Source organism: Chinchilla lanigera, unplaced genomic scaffold (assembly GCF_000276665.1).
Source record: "Chinchilla lanigera isolate Chin_1 unplaced genomic scaffold, ChiLan1.0 scaffold00018, whole genome shotgun sequence".
Lineage (NCBI taxonomy): Eukaryota > Metazoa > Chordata > Mammalia > Rodentia > Chinchillidae > Chinchilla > Chinchilla lanigera.
Genome location: NW_004955419.1, coordinates 6,227,509 through 6,243,668, shown reverse-complemented (window position 1 = coordinate 6,243,668; position 16,160 = coordinate 6,227,509). Strand labels below are relative to the sequence as shown.

The window sequence follows — 16,160 nt, the reverse complement described above, 5'->3', positions numbered from 1 at the left end:
CTCTACACCAGTCACTTTCACTGCCGCTGCTTGCTGAGTCCCTGCGCTCCTCACTGGGTCTCACAGCCAGGCAGGAAGTACGGAGAGTGATCGGCGTTGTTACACAGCGGCTAGGGTTCAGGGAAGATTTGCCTAAGTGCCTCTACAAGGCTGCTGTGTTGACTACAAGTTTTCATACTTTGCCTTCACCTGTTTATACAAAGGACTTCATGTAAAAGCTGTGCCCCCAGCCCTTATTTAGCTCCTTGTGCTCTGCACTGTGTCTAAACCCTGACAGCAAGGTTGAGAAAGGCCCAGGCACTGTCCTCTGAGCTCTGCCTGGCCGTCCCCATTGGGGCTCAAGCATCAGAGGGGCCAGGCCCAGTCCACTTTATAGAGCAGGTAGTGGGAAGGGGCTGCCCACGGAAGCCTCTTGGATAGGGAGGTGTAGGGTAGAAGCTCTGGGTTTCCAAGCGGGCTTTCCTCTCTCTGGGGACATCAGGCTAGGATAAACTGGCATGGTGCTTGGGTGAGGTCATCATCTCTCTCTGTGGCCTTACATATCTGTCCAGAAATAGCTGGGGAGTGGGTGACAAAATATGCGTTACAGATCCCTGAGTCAGCCCTTGCCAGACCTGCTGGCTCTGACCGGTGGGCGCCAACAGTCTGCGTTTCTGACAAGCTCCTCAGTAGTTTTGAACCACTGCGGCTACAGCACTCTTAGCCTCCCAAGTGACCCCATTTGGTCACACCTGCCCTGTGCCATGTCTTTGCAGAATATTGTATCCAAACTGGGCCCCCTGCCTCGGATCCTGAGGGATGTCCACACGGCACTGAGCACCCCAGGCAGCGGGCCACTCCCAGGGACCAACGATCTGGCCTCCACACCGGGCTCTGGCAGCAGCAGCATCTCTGCTGGGCTGCAGAAGATGGTGATCGAGAACGATCTCTCTGGGTAAGAGCTGCCGGGTGTGCTGGGTGCAGTGGGTTACAGTGCACCCTAGGCAGCCTAGACGCAGCCTCTAAAGTGCATCCCCACCTCAGGTAACAGCCGGGCTTTGTGCCTGGGAGCCAGAGAACATAGAGGTGCTGAGCCCCGTGCCTCACTGAGCCCGTGGCCATAGGCTCAGGCTGCACATCATGCGTAACACATGCACCTGCCCGTCGGGAGGAAGGAAAGGAGGGCAAGTGCTCTAGGTTTAAGTCAGAATGGAAACATTTGATTAGGAAACTTGGAGTTTGTGTTGCACTCCTCGCGCCTCACCCCCATAGCCACCGGTGGCTCACCTTGGACCAGCTTGTGAGGAGCGGGCAGAGCAGCTAGTGGGAAATGCGGTCTCAATCCGAGATGGACACAAGGCACGTTTGAGGCGGAGGAGGGCGTCAGAAGCAGATCTGAGGGGTGGATGCCCCAGGAGGCGGTGGGGCCCATCCCTCTGAACGTTGCGTTGGAGCTCTGCTCTCCTAACCTGCCAGGTGAGGCACAGCAGGGCATGAGGCAGAGTTGAGGTGGGGTGCACTTAGAGGCTGTGAGGGGGCCAGGAGTATGGGTGCTGAGAAAAGCTCACTGGATTTGCAGCATGGGCAGCTTAGACTCTGGCTGGGCTTGGTTTCTCTTGGCTCTGTCTACAGCCATTGTCCAGCTCTTCCCTGTCCTGAGTGCTGTGGCACCAGGTGCCTGCAGCTGCCCTGTCGGAGGCCTTGGCATCTGCCCCACCTGAGGCAAGCTGACCCTGATTCCTCATTCTAAGCCCATGTCAGACTGCCTTTGTCGAGCGCGTCATTGCTGCCTCCCACCCACATGAATGTGTTTGCCCCCACATTCTTCCTTCCACAGCCCTGCTGACCCCTCCGCAGTTGTGCTTGGCCTCTGGGGAGGGTCGGACAGGTGTGGCACTGGGGGAGACCAGGCGGTGTGGTGCGCCAAAGGAAGGTGCAGCCCTCTGCACAGGTTCAGACCCATCCACCTGCCTCCTACCCTTAATGGATCCTCCTCTGAGTCCCTGTTTTTCCAGAACACCTGCCCCCACCTGCCAGTCAAATTGGGAGTGTCAGCAGGAGGCTGGGCAGGCGGAGGCTTCACTAGGCCCCACACGGGCTATTATTCTGAATAGGAACAAGTGGGAAGAGGCAGAGGGAGCCCGGCCCCTGCAACTTTGAAATTAGGGCTGGCGATGCAGGGCCTGTGGATAGCAGAGCTACTGAGCTGAGGACTTGGGCTTGGGTGCAGGGAGTCTCCAGAGCGCGACAGACCCCAGAACCCCTTGTCCCATGTTGCAACTGAGCAGGGAAGGGGCCTGGAGTAGCGAGCTGCTCTCTAGAAGCTCTGCACCGGAGCAGCCGTCTCAGCCACCAGTCCCTGGAAGCCTCCCCCTCCTGCCTCCCCAGCCCTGGCTCGGGCTGCCTGGTCCCAGCAGGTTGGCAGGTGCTGTTGATTTGGACCCACGTGGCTGCTCTCACAGTTCTTCTCTTCCCCTTTTTTCCCTGTGTGTGCTTGTCTCCCTGCAGTCTGATAGATTTCACCCGGTTACCGTCTCCAACCCCCGAAAACAAGGACTTGTTTTTTGTCACAAGGTCCTCCGGGGTCCAGCCCTCACCTGCCCGCAGCTCGAGCTACTCGGAAGCCAACGAGCCTGATCTCCAGATGGCCAACGGCGGCAAGAGCCTGTCCATGGTGGACCTCCAAGACGCCCGTGTGCTGGACGGGGAGGCGGGCTCCCCAGCGGGCCCCGACGTCCTTCCCCCTGACGGGCAGGCCCCTGCAGCTCAGCTGGTGGCTGGATGGCCATCCCGGGCAGCACCAGTGAGCCTGGCAGGCCTGGCCACCGTGCGGCGGGCAGGCCAGACACCAACTACGCCAGGCACCTCCGAGGGCGCACCGGGCCGGCCCCAGCTGTTGGCACCACTCTCCTTCCAGAACCCCGTGTACCAGATGGCGGCCGGCCTGCCGTTGTCCCCCCGCGGCCTTGGAGACTCAGGCTCTGAGGGCCATAGCTCCCTGAGCTCTCACAGCAACAGTGAAGAGCTGGCAGCTGCTGCCAAGCTGGGAAGTTTCAGCACTGCTGCAGAGGAGCTGGTGCGGCGGCCTGGTGAGCTGGCGCGGCGGCAGATGTCACTGACTGAGAAGGGTGGGCAGCCCACGGTGCCTCGGCAGAACAGTGCTGGTCCCCAACGGAGGATCGACCAGCCGCCGCCTCCACCGCCGCCACCACCTCCTGCCCCCCGGGGCCGGACACCCCCTACCCTGCTGAGCACTCTACAGTACCCACGACCCTCCAGTGGAACCCTAGCATCAGCCTCGCCCGATTGGGCTGGCCCTGGGGCCCGGCTGCGGCAGCAGTCCTCCTCCTCCAAGGGAGACAGCCCCGAGCTGAAGCCACGCACGGTGCACAAGCAGGTCAGTGCTGTGGGTCAGTGGGCGGGGTGGGGCTCTCGGCACCCTGGTGTCACACCCTATGTCATGCTCCCTCGGTCATTTCACTCCACTTGCACCCAGCTGCCATCCCATGCTGAGTGACGCTGCGACCACCCCATCCACTGGCCTGCCACACATACTGCCCTCCCCCAGGAACCAGGGACACTGTGGCCTTAAGAAGTGCCAGTGCCCTCTGCAGGTTCCACGGACAGCCTGGAGTCAGGGAGCAAGGAGTAGGGGCTCCATCTCTAGTTCCCTGCCTAGTAAAGCGCCCACCAGAGCCAGAATCCGCCTGCCCCTCTTATGTAAACACTGTCTCCCCAAATGCTTGCACAGGCTGAGCCAGCCCTAGGTGCAGGTGCCAGGAGGGTGGGCAATCCCTGCCACTAAAGACTGCAGGCAGGACAGGGCTGGATGTGCTTTGGGTTGGCTGTCCAGCCCAGCACTGGCCTCTCAGCCTGGCCTGTCACGGCGCCCTTGATGGCAGCAAAGCGCAGTGTGCAGGGGCATCCTGGGCTGTTGACTGCTTCTGGCTGCCATCCAGAAGACAAATCTTGCCATGGAGGTGCTCAGGCAGCTAGAGGTCTCTCTTGCCACTGTCCTCCAAGCCCTTGTCCCTGTGGCTCGCCTGGTACCAGCCTCACCCCTTTCCTCCCCATTCTGCCTCTCTGTAACCCCTCACAGCTGTGTTTCATTGTAGGGCCCTTCACCTGTGAGCCCCAATGCCCTGGACCGCACAGCCGCTTGGCTCTTGACCATGAACGCGCAGTTGTTAGAAGACGAGGGCCTGGGCCCAGACCCCCCCCACAGGGATAGGCTCAGGAGTAAGGAGGAGCTCAGCCAAGCAGAAAAGGTAAAGCTGGACCTGGGCAGGGAGGGCAGGGCGGGGCTGCTGGATCCTGCCAATGGCCAGTCCCCTTCCGCCCCTTGTCCCACATGAGGACAGCAGTTAGTGGGATCTGGAGGAGAGCAGCAAGAGGGACATAGTGTAGACCTGAGGTTTCTAGTACAGGCTACACAGTAGAGTCGGCAGGAAATGGTATTGGGTCCAAACTCAGGGGACCTGATGACCACAAGTGGGAAGATGGCTTAGCCTGGGGACTGCCAAGCTGCTGAGCTCAGGGACTGGCTGCCAAAGGTGGGGCCCCTTCATGCGTGAGGAGGCAGAGGCAGCGGGGTCTCCAGGACAGTTGGGAGAGCCACTCCGTATGCCCTTGTCCCTCCAAGTTGGTGCCTCCCCAAGGCTGGGCCTTTGTCCTGCTGGTCTTCACCAGGGTCTGGGGAAAAGAGCAGAGTCACCAAGATGGGGGTGGAGTCAGATTGCCACTGGGTGCTTTTTACACCCCACACGCTCTTCCGGCATTTGGGGCTGTGGAACACTTCGATCATCTTCCCGGCTCTTCCAGTGTGGCAGCTGCCTGGGATCTGTGGGTTGTCCTGGGAGCCCAAAACCCAGGTCAGTGGAGGAACCAGTGCAAGGCTCCCCAGAAAGACAGCCACCTCCCCACTGGCTCTGGTGCTCTCACCCCTTAGCAGCTCTCAAACAGGGGCCACGGCTCAGGGTGGCTGTGCTCCCTCTCCCTGGTCTCAGGCGCAGTCCATCTCCATGCTGCATTCGCCACCCTCCCCCCTACTTGACCCGCTGCATCTGCCTGCTTTCTCCATAGTTGTGTGAAGGGGACCAGGGGTCGTGACCCACAGTGCTCCTAGAGCCTCGTGGGGAGCGAGAAGCCTCACCAGGCTGTCTGCCTCCGGTAGCCCTGTGTCCTCAGGGGTCTGGCCTGTCTTGCTTCCTGGGCCACCCCTGCCTCTCTCTGCAGCCCGATGCAGCTGGCTCCTCCTGCGCACTCTGCCTCCCTTCTCCTGAGAGGCTGAGTCGGGTCCGGAGAGCCCAGTCCACCTTGCTCCTCATCCCTCTGCTGTCCTCTCCCCATCCGCCACCCCAGGTCCCGTGGTGTGAGGGTCATGAAGACAGTCATGCCGTATGGCTTGGTTACCTCATCTGGGCCTCAGTTTCCCCTCCACAGAGGCCCCACAGCCTGGTACCTTCATTTCTTTCAAAAAGTTCAAGGCCCTCACTCCTGAGCTTTGGGTCTGAGTCTGTATGCCCTAGGGCTGTGTGGGGGCAGGCTAGAGTCTCCATCCCGGATGCTGGTCCATTCCCTGTCGGGCTCCTGCCCACCCAGTGCCCCGCACAGGCTGACGGGCTGTGCTCTTTGTCCGGGTGCTGTGCCCATGGCACGCTGCCCTCCTGGCAGGACCTGGCGGTGCTGCAGGACAAGCTGCGAATCTCCACTAAGAAGCTGGAGGAGTATGAGACCCTGTTCAAGTGCCAAGAGGAGACGACGCAGAAGCTGGTGCTGGAGTACCAGGCCCGGCTGGAGGAGGGCGAGGAGCGGCTGCGGCGGCAGCAAGAGGACAAGGACATCCAGATGAAGGGCATCATCAGCAGGTGAGGTGGCCTGCCCCCGGCCTGCAAGGCCCCTGGCCTAGGGCAGGCTGGCCTGCTGCAGGAGAGGAGGGTGTTGCAGGCAGTGGGGCAGTGATACAGGCCTTGAGTGCAGTGTTGGGTGCAGAGTTGAGGGTGGCACCAGCCAGGGTCGGCTTCCTGAGGGCGGAGAGTCAGGGTGTCTCGCTAAGCTCTCAGAGGAGTTAGGAAGCTGGATTTGGGGTGTCAGGAAAGACAGTGAAGACCACATTTAGGGCAGGAGAAGTGCACATACCTACACTCCACAGGTGGAGGTGGGAGGAGAGAGGAGGAAGGGTGCAGCCCGACCAGACCCCCAGATTTCTCCCAAGAGCATCTGGGTGGGGCCGTGTCACGGTGCCAGCTGTGGAAGAGAAGCAGTATGGATGTGGGCGGTGACGGTGCTGGTCTGGATGTGCAGTGTGATAAAAATACACAAGGACTATTTAAGTTAAAAAATTTTATTACAGTGAAAGTCACATCGCCCCTGAAAAGACTCCCCTTGGTTTGAACGCACTTATCCCGTGGTTCTTGCCACTTTCTGAAGCAGTTCTGAAGTCCTGTTCTGAGTGCCTCCAAGAGGTGTGGCCAAAAATACAGTGACTGTTGCTGCTGAGTGGCATCCAGCAGAAAAGCAGTGTGTCCTCACCCACCTTACTCACCAGATAGACCTGGAGCCGCACGGCTCCTGGCACTCCCTCGGAGTCAAAGTGACCACGAAGGGTAAACATTCGAATCGATTCAGGACATCAGGTCAGCCACAACAGCACAACCAAAGACACTCATAAAAGACGACTTCTAAAATTGCTTCAGAAAGTGGCAAGAACGACAGGATAAGTGTTTTCAAAGCGAAAGGAAGTATTTTCAGGAGGATTAGTGGCAACGTGTATTTTACTGTAACAAATTTTTAAAATTTAAGTACTTTTCAGTTAGACCTTGTATGTTTGGTTTCAAGGTGCTCAGATTGTTGGGGGCCGTCTGGAGGACTGTTGGTTTTGAAGGTGACTCACCTTCACTGAAGGCTTGCACAGGTCCTGTGTGACTCCCCTGTGTCCCTCCATCTCCGCCTGAAGCAGGGTGGATCTACCTCACCTTCGTGTGTGCAAACGGGCGCAGCCCAGGTGTAGCTTCCAAACAAGCACACGTAGTCCCAGTCCTGGAGTTAAGTTCCTTATGGCCGGAATACTAGCACGAGAGGAGAGGTGGTGTGGATTTACAGCTTGTTTGTTTGTACTATCTCAGACCCCATCACCTGGACATACTGAGCAGGTGTGTGGTGGCCAGGGAGTTCCCTATCTGGCTTCATGCTTTGTCTACAGATAAACCCTTTGCAAATTCCTCCTGTGTAGTCCTCCTGATGTCTCTTCCTGACCATTGTTTGCTACAGGTACCTGTGCTTTTGTTCATTATAAAATGGTTAACGTGACCAGAAGGGAGGGGACTAGAGACCTATTGTTCACCCAACCTCCAGCTGTGCCCTGGGCTCCACTGTGTGTGGTTCCAAGAAAGTTTTCAACCTCCCTGCCTCCCCGCGGTGTGTGTTCTGTGAAAGGCACGTGCCCTCCTGAGTTCCACGGCTAACTTAACACGCTTATTTCTACTAACCAGTCCTGGTGTGTTTCCTTGTGTTTCTGTATCCTTGCTGCTTTTTCTGTCTGCTTTTTTACATCGTTCTGTCAATTAATGAGGAAAGGATATTGAGCTTTCCAATCATAATCATGAGTTATTTTATCTCCTTTCATTTCTATTGGTTTTTATATTACTTGCCCTGATACTCTATTCTTAGGTCCTTATAATTTCGGATTATTATGTACTATTGATGAGGTGACCCCCTTATTATTATAAACATCTTTTTCTCTTCTTTTCTGAGGTAACTGCAAATTGAACCCAGAGCCTTCTCATTGAGCTACAGTCCTAGCCCTTTTCCAAATTTTTTATTTTGAGGTACTCAGGTTGTCTCACACTAAATTGCCTAAGCTGGGCTTGACCTTGAGATCCTTTGCCTTAGCCTGCCAGAGTACTGGTATTACAATCATGTTCTCCTACACTCTAAACTCTTTTGACTTGAGTGAGTGTGGTATGTCCTCTGTCCTTATATTTTTAACCTGTTGCTTTAGTCCATTCAAACTACTACATCCTTAGACTGCATAATTTATATGTAGCAGAACATTTATTGCTTATAGTTGTAAAAGTTGAGTGTCCAAGATCACCAGACATTGATTTAGTGCCCGGTGAGGGCCTTTTTTTATAGATGGTGCCTTATTGCTGTGTCCTTACTTGTCAGAAGGGTTGAGCAAGCTCCTTCTGGCCTCTTTAGTAAGGGCACTCATCCCAGTCATGAGGAAGACCTCATGACCTAAAAACTCCTAGAGTCCTTGCCTGTTAATACCATCATCACTTTGGGGTTTAGATTTCAACATATAAATTTGTTAGGGAACACAAATATTTACACCATAGCACTTATCTATGTACATTACATAAAAAGAGTTTCCTCTATAATTACCCTGTTGTTGTGTCTTTTTTCTTTTCGGTCTAACAGTTTCTGCCTTTTATTTGGAGTATTTAGACCATTTATGTTTAATGTAGTTATCAATATGATTTTTTTTTTTTTTTTGATGTTGTTTCCTGTTGGTAGCACCTCTTTTTTTTTTCCTACCTTGTTTTGGGTGGAATATTTCCTAATTACATTGTATCACCTTTCTTGGCCTATTAACTCTCTGATTCTCTAGGGCAGGGGCTGGCAGGCTTCTGGTAAAGGGCAGATAATGAGTTTCTGGCTTTGCAGACCTTGCAGTCACACTGCAGTGTTTGAACTCCCCTGTTACAGCTGAACTGTTTCTGTGGTGTCAACCATACAAAAGCAGGCAGTAGGTTCAATTTGGCCTTTGCCCTCAGACTGTAACAACAGGGACTGTGTCATTCTCTTTATTTTCTATACTTACTGTATCATTTCTCTGGCAGTATTTAAACTTTCCATGGGCTGGAGTGTAGCTTAGTGGTAGAGCCCTTGACTAGAATGCACAATGCTTTGGGTTTGACCCCTGGCACCACAAAAATAATATCTTCATCACTGACTGTCACCAATCTGATTATGGCTTACCTTGGTGGGGTTTTCTTTGTGTTTCTTGGGCATATAGGTCTTGTTTCTCTGCCTCCCCCCCTTTTTCTGGGTCTCCCATAGCAAGTACATTAAGCTGCTTAATATTGTCACACATCTCACTGATCCTCTTTTCTCATATTTTTCTGTGTTTTATCTTACTTTCTTTAAGTTTGCTACTTATTTCATCTTACCCTGTAGTTTTTACTTCACACATTATATTTTTCACCTCTAGAATTGCATTGTGCCTTAAATTCCATCCATTTTTTTTCCTCATCCTGCTTGTATTTTCTTGAACGTGTAGAATGTGTACATAATAGCTCTTTTAATATGTTTGCCTATTAATGCTGTCACCTGTGACATTCAAGTCTACTTATGCTTACAAGTTTTTCTCCTGGTTGTAGGTTTTATTTTCCTGCCTCTCTGTATGCTTGATAATTTTTGGTTAGATGCCAGATGTGTGAATTTTACAGTTAGGTGCTGGATGTTTTTGTGTTGGTTTAAATATGTTTGGAATCAGGCTGCTTGGAATCAGTGTAGTCCTTTCGAAGCTTCACTTTGAAGCTATATTAGGGCGGGGCCGGTAGAGCCTTAGTCTTGGCCTACTTTGGCCACACTGCTGCGGCAGTTTCCTCCGGAGGTTCCCCTCAAAGCCCTGTGCTAGTGCATCTTTCCACTGTAGCCAGTAGGAAGGAACATGACCTGTTCCTGGGATTGTTCTGCTTGCTCCTTTCCAGTAGTTCTTGTCCAGCCTGCTCCTGGTAATTTTCATGCGTACAGATCTGTATTAGGATTCACCCAAAGACTCAGGGGACCCTTCTGGGGAGTAAGTCGATGCACAGTCTCTGTGTGGTACTTTGTCCCACAAACCCTACACCTGAACTCCCCGGACTCCCTGGACTCCCCGTACTTTCCTGGACTTCCCAAACTCCGCTGGACTCCCCAGACTCTCTGTGTACCCGGTGCTGTGAGGCTGCCCTTCCTCCCAGCCTGCAGACTGTGGGCTTAGCTTACCTTACCGGTTTCCTTTCTTAGGTATCGTTGATCCCTGCCCCCTGACCAGTGTGTGAAAAACCATTGTTTTGTGCATTGTCTCTGGTTTTTAGTCTCTCTGCTTGTTTTCAAGGCAGGAGTGTAAATCCAACCATCTTCTGACAGGCTTTGCTCCCCCTGCCCAGCATGGCTGACCCCGCACACGGCTGGGGGCATGCTGGGCTGGAGGGGTGGGAGGGTCAGGAGGAAATCAGACTTAGGAGCAGCAGGTGAGCAAGTGAGCAGAATGGAGGCTGAGGCCAGAGCCTGGGCAACCTTTGCAACCCGGGGCAGGCGGGACTGGACACCTGCAGAGCAGTAGCCTGGGAGATAGGCAGATGCCGAGAGAGCAGGGTGGGAATGCCACCTGAGTCTGGCAAAATGAGGCTGGGGGCACCAGGAAAGGGGTGGATGCCCCGAGCCAAGACATTTATAGAGGGTGTTCCTCCTCCTTGCCTCTCGGCTCACCCTACCCACACACCGTACTCCCCCACGAGAAGTAGCTGCTTCCTTTCCTCGGCTTCGGCGACCCGGGCTCCCACCAGCTGGGCAGCGGCGCAGCATGCAGCTATGCACCTGCACACAGTGTCTTTGACGCCTGTGAGGCAGAGGGGGCAGTCTGTGCGGCCCGCATCTCAGCCCTGGGCTGCCCAGCACAGAGCCCAACCTCAGTGAATGTGGGTGCAAATGGAAGAAGTTTTAGAGCCTTGCAAGATCTTCATCCTCCCCCTGCACCCCGGGTGCTATGCCAGCACTGCCCGCCGCACCCCCACCCCACCCACCTTGCCCCGGGCAGCCTGGGCATTTAGAAACAGAGCTGGGGGTGGAGAGTGGAGGTAAGGAGGGAGCAGACTCAGACATGTCTGTGGCTGGGGGCAGCTGGGGTCCTCTGCTCTGGCAAGTGTAGGAGGCATCTGGCTCAAGGAGGGGGCTGTCCCACTGTGTGCCCTCCATGTTGTTGTAAGAGGGTTTCCCACAAGTCCTCTCCTTCATCACAGGCTGCCTCCAGTGTCAGCCTGACTGTCCCTGTCTCTATTGTAGGTTGATGTCCGTGGAGGAGGAGCTGAAGAAGGACCATGCAGAGATGCAAGCAGCTGTCGACTCTAAGCAGAAGATCATCGATGCCCAGGTGGGGTCAGGGCTCTGGCCCGCTGGTGGGCTACAGGTGGTAGAGGGCCCGGGACAGGGCAGGAGTGACTGCGGGGTGACATTCTCAGTCGTCCTCATCGCCGAAGCTGAGGAGGGCTCTACTCTGAGAAGTCAAGCCTGTGGTCTCAGTAGACCACGGCTTCATAGCACAGGCTGTGAAGGGCGCAGGCAGTTCTTGCCCTGTCGGAGAACTGGGTAGGTGTTGTCTTTTGCAAGAATTGCTGAGAAAGAAGCAGAACCTGCTGTGTGGGAGTGGACAGGGGCTGGACAGCAGCTGGGCAGAGACACCAGCAGGGTCTCATTCAGCATTGTGGCTTCCAGAAGGGGAACCGTGCAGAGGACTTGAGCCCCCAGGCCCTGCGCTTGGGACTCTGTCCCCTTCCTCTCAGGGGCCCAGGAGTAGGTGAGGCCTTGCTCTGCGCAGACAAGGAGCTGTGGCCTCTGTGGGTGCCACATGTGCATACCAGCCAGAGTGCCTACCCTCAAGGCCGCAGGTGGACAGTACCACTAGAGCTGCTGCAGGCAGAAGCAGGCACTGAGGTCCTGGCCACGATGGTGGGAGCCGCCTCCCTGGAGTGCTGATTGTCCCTCGGCCTGGTGTCATCCGGTTTTGTGTGCCCTGTGCCCCGTCCCACCTCTGCCCGGCCAGTGCTTCTCATAGATCGTGCGGCCTCAGGCGGGGTTGTCCTCCCTGCAGCCCAGGAACCCGCCCCCTATCCCACTGACACCCTCCTTGCCCACAGGAGAAGCGCATCGCCTCCTTGGACGCCGCCAATGCCCGCCTCATGAGTGCCCTGACTCAGCTGAAAGAGAGGTACAGCATGCAAGCCCGTAACGGCATCTCCCCCACCAACCCCACCAAATTGCAGATTACTGAGAACGGCGAGTTCAGAAACAGCAGCAATTGTTAACCTGCCCAAGGAGAGGGGGACTGCGCTGGCCCAGGGCAGGGTCTCAGCCGGGGAGGCGCCCCACAGTGGCAGCCCCAGCGCAGGTGACCAGAGGCTGAGGTGCTCCCCTTCCCCACCTGGTGTCCGCTGTCCGCTGTCCAGGAGGCGGCCGCAGAGGGAGCTGGAGAGACTGCTGCTGCAGCGCGGGGCGGGTGCCCAACACGCCTGCTCCTCCGCCCAGGAAGCGTGTGCGCTGTGGGCAGAAGAGACTGCACGCTGGGCGTGGGCAGCCTGGTGGGAGGGAGGGGTCCCGCCACGCTCATGTCTGGTCGTTGAATTTGGTGTGTCACCTCCTCTGCCTTGACCTGGCCAAGTGCATGTACCCCCTCTTGGTGGCAGAGGGAGCTGCCTGCAGTCTTGATGGGGAGGCCCGGGGCCACCTCTGTGGCTTCCCCTGGCCCCTGAGGCTAGAAGCTGGTGAGTGGTTGGAATGCAGGAGACAGTGGGGGGACACAAAAGCAGGGTTCTGTGTGTCCTGCCCTGAGACCTGCACTGCATGCAGCCCCCTGGGGCCCTTGTGGCTGTGAGGAGCCGAGGGTCACCTGCTCCTATAACTGTGCCGGCCTCAGCCCTCCACCTCCGTCCCACCCTTCTTTGCATTGCCAAGTAAACCAGTGAGGATTGTGGCTTTTCTTCTGGGCCCCGCCAACCTATAGGCAGGACTACAGCCTCCCCCACTTGCCACCTGGGCCCCGCTGACAGCCTGGGGCTCCCAGAGCCAAAACGTTGGGCAGAGCTGGCCAGGTGGCACTCTGCATTGTAGCTGCCTGCCCTGGGCCCCATGCATCCAGGGCACAGTGGCCCTGTGGGGAGTGGCGAGCTGGTGCTCTCCCCAAAGAGGTGGTCTTTCCTGTGATGGAAAATCTGGAAAAGAAAAGAAAAATTCAGGCGCCCGCAGGCCCTGGGAAGGTGGATAACTGTGATTTTTTTTCCTTTCACAGTATGCATTAGAAACAAAAGCCCGCTTGCTCGCTTGCTGGAACACAGGGGCCTTTTAAATTGAGCGTGCGCACTGCATGGGAAATAGCGGCCCTGGAGGATGTTAGACTTGCTCCCTCTCCAAGACAGCAGCAGCCTGCACCAGGCCCCGTGTGTGCAGCCGCCTCCTCCTCACCCTTCCCAGCCCCCAGCCAAGGACCAGGCGCTGCAGACAGGGGAGGGGCACCCCACAGCGGGGGCTGGCTTTCCTCAGCTCCAGGCTGTTCTGTAGCATATCTGCCCCTCCCCGCTTGTGGGACCTAGGTGGGGAAGAGCTTGGGTCTCTCCCAGCCCCTTGTAGTCCCATGCCCTACAGATTCCAAGCCCTGGCCCTGGGTCACCTAGGGCAGGAGCTGGGGCCTTTCTTTGCCCAGGCCGCAGAGCCAGGGCTGGGTGAGCTACAAGAGCTGCCACCTCTACCTCTGGGGCCGGCAGGTGCCAGAGCCCCCTCCAGAAGGGTACAAGTGCTAGAAGGAAGGCCCAGAGCCACACTGTACCCCGTCTTGGGCCTGAGGACAGGCGATAGCAGCTGCCCTGTGAAGGGCTGTTAGACGTAGCCTACAGTCCAGTTAGGCTAGAGACAGGAGCTGCTGGGGAGCCTGGGCCACCACGGGTCAGCGGCCTGAGGAGGGAAGGAGGTAGGGCTGGGGCTCTGCCGCCACCACCCTCGTGCCCGCTCCCGCCCTCCTCTTGCACCTGCGTGCTCAGTCCAGTGGCCACAAAGGCAGGGCCTGGCTGCAGTTGTAGCCTCCTCTGGTCAGCATCATCCTCCCGGGAGCCCTGCTCCTTCCTTCCAGCCCTCCCACTGATGCCTGGTAGAGCGACCTTGGACTGAGCGCCTCTTAGCAATACGGGGAGGTCCCCAGGGCCGGGGCAGCAGGGTGTGGGGACCAGCCGCTGTGGTGGTGCTGGCTGCCCTCGGCAGGGGTTGTGAGCTCTCAGGCCGAGAGCCTTATTTACCTAGTGCAAAAACTGTAAAAGTGTACAGACTCTTCACAAATTTTTATCTTAATTGCAAGTCTGACGATTTTTGTAAATGTACTTGGTGTTTGACTGTAATGTAACTATTTCACCCAAGGGTTGTACATAGTCCTTTAGTCCTGGTGCTGCGAGGGCTTACTGGGACCGCTGCTCTCCCGACGGTTTGTATTGTAGTTTGTAACCTAGGAGATGGTGCTGGGCAAGACGAAAAGCGTTGGGATCTGCCTGTTTGTGTCTTTCCCTGCCTGTGGCATTTATTTGTTGGCTTTGCTGCGTGCTGTCCGGGTAGAGGCAGGGCCAGTAAAGAGGGCGCCTGTCTGAGACCACAGAGACCCTGCATCCCCAGGGCTGGGCCCTGCTGCTGCAGGTTGCCAGAGGTCCCTGAGGGAGGGGCAGTCCCTGCTCAGGGAACACCAAGCCCCGGGCCCCTGGCCACCGAGACCCAGACTCTGCTGGAGAAAGCTACCCTCTTCCCCTGCCAGCACAGTATCCTGACTGGTTTTGCTTAACTCGTACGTTCAGGGTGAAGGAAACTGCCAAACTTCCACTGTAAAGACTTTCCTACTGCTGGGAAGGTGGGGTGGGGTCCAGGGCCAGAGCTCCACACAGACCCCTCCCCCCAGAGCACCTACCTGAGGGACACTGCTCCCTTGCACCTGTCCGTCTGCGGGAGCCAGACTGTCCAGGGAAACAGCCCCTTTTTCTACACACTCAGCAACAAAGCCACCCCAGTCCCCTACTTCGTCCCGCTCCCCCTTTTGTAAGTATGTGAAAAGAAAAAATGCAAACATTGGGGTTTGGCTGGAGCTCCTCCCTCTAGCCGTGACTTTTAACCATGTAATAATGTACAGAGAAAGTTGTTGGTGTTCTAAGACTCTGTGTGGCTGTGCAATTTCTGTACATTTGCAATTAGAAATATTAAAGATTTATTTAGCTATTTTAAGCCTGACTCGCCTCTCCGTTAAGCTGTGTCTTGGGTGACTCTATAGGGGTGACTCAAAGCCCCGGACTGATCCTGTACTTTTCCAAAGGGCCCTAAGTGTGGTTCACCATGGCAGAGCTGTGGGAGGGGATGACCTGGGATTGTCGCCTCCTCCTGGTTGTGGAGGGAGTGGAGCAAACGATCCCTTAAAGACTCCCCTGGCTCCCATGCCTGACAGGGAGGTCTCTGCCGGTCCCCTGATCTTCTGGGAGATCAGATGGCAGACACCCGATCCTGCCATGCTTCGCATGACATGCTCTCCCATCCGCTGAGATCAGACTCCGAGGGAAGAGGCCAGGCAAGCGTTCGTCCAGGGTCACCCACGGGTCATGCCTGAACTGGACTAAACGTTTCCAGCACCTGGCAGTGACCCAAGAGGCCAGTTCCACCTCTCCTGAGCCAGAGACCCCTGCGAGGTGGAACCCAGAACCCTCCTTGGCAGCAAACCAGCCCCCATGATCCTTCAGCTGCATCTCCACATAGGGGCCTTGCGGCCCCAGGTCCTGCTTGTTCTTGGTCAGCCTCTTGGGGTCCCAGAGTGAGGTCAGCTCGGAGTCCAGCTTCAAGGGGAGAAGGTCAGCCCCAACCCTGTCTCTGAAAAATGAGACATACACATGGCTGAGGTTCTGCCGAGGGCAGGGGTGTGTGTGCTCAAATCACCGTTTCAAGCCCTGGGTCTGTCTCCTGCCCAAGGACTCTGGCTCCAGCTGGAGACTGGGGCCCTGATACCCAGCATGAGCGACGGGCCCCAGGGGAGCCCCAGGGCTTCTGTCCCTGCCCATGCAGCCCGTGAGAGGCAAGGTGCCATGGAGCCTCAGTCCACCCTCGCTAGCCTCGGGTGACCACAGCCACTTGTCCAGCACCCTGGCCTTTCCTGTGAGGACCCTCCCTCCGCTCCAACCAGCTGCCCTTGGCTGCTGTCACCCCCAGCTTGGAACCAGCCACTGGGCCTTCTGCCTCTTTAAGCCCTCCTGACAGCCAGGCATCCTCCCACGTGAGGACACCTGCTGTCCGCAGACCCACACTAGCCCGGCTACCCCAGCCCTCTAGAGCACAGGAGAGACGGGACCTGCCCCTTCCCAGGCAGCCCCTCGCAGGTCTCTACACCTCTGCCTGGTTCAGCCTCTCCG

The 16,160-nt window shown here is 56.5% G+C and overlaps 1 protein-coding gene across 9 annotated transcripts in view; it reads left to right on the top strand.

Moving 5' to 3' along the window:
• Dab2ip (DAB2 interacting protein) overlaps window positions 1–14,232 on the top strand; it is a 187,183-nt gene extending 172,951 nt beyond the window's left edge. For 7 of the 9 annotated variants that reach the window (XM_005382545.2, XM_005382555.2, XM_005382543.2 and 4 more), the window contains 6 exons: window positions 756–934; window positions 2,488–3,376; window positions 4,095–4,247; window positions 5,653–5,846; window positions 11,032–11,119; window positions 11,883–14,232. In XM_005382545.2, the coding sequence (XP_005382602.1) occupies window positions 756–934; window positions 2,488–3,376; window positions 4,095–4,247; window positions 5,653–5,846; window positions 11,032–11,119; window positions 11,883–12,050 (1,671 nt within the window). In that variant the 3' untranslated portion in view covers window positions 12,051–14,232. The remainder of the gene's footprint in view (window positions 1–755; window positions 935–2,487; window positions 3,377–4,094; window positions 4,248–5,652; window positions 5,847–11,031; window positions 11,120–11,882) is intronic. The other 2 variants (XM_005382546.2, XM_005382544.2) reach the window with 2 other exon arrangements.
• Window positions 14,233–16,160: the final 1,928 nt, after the last annotated feature.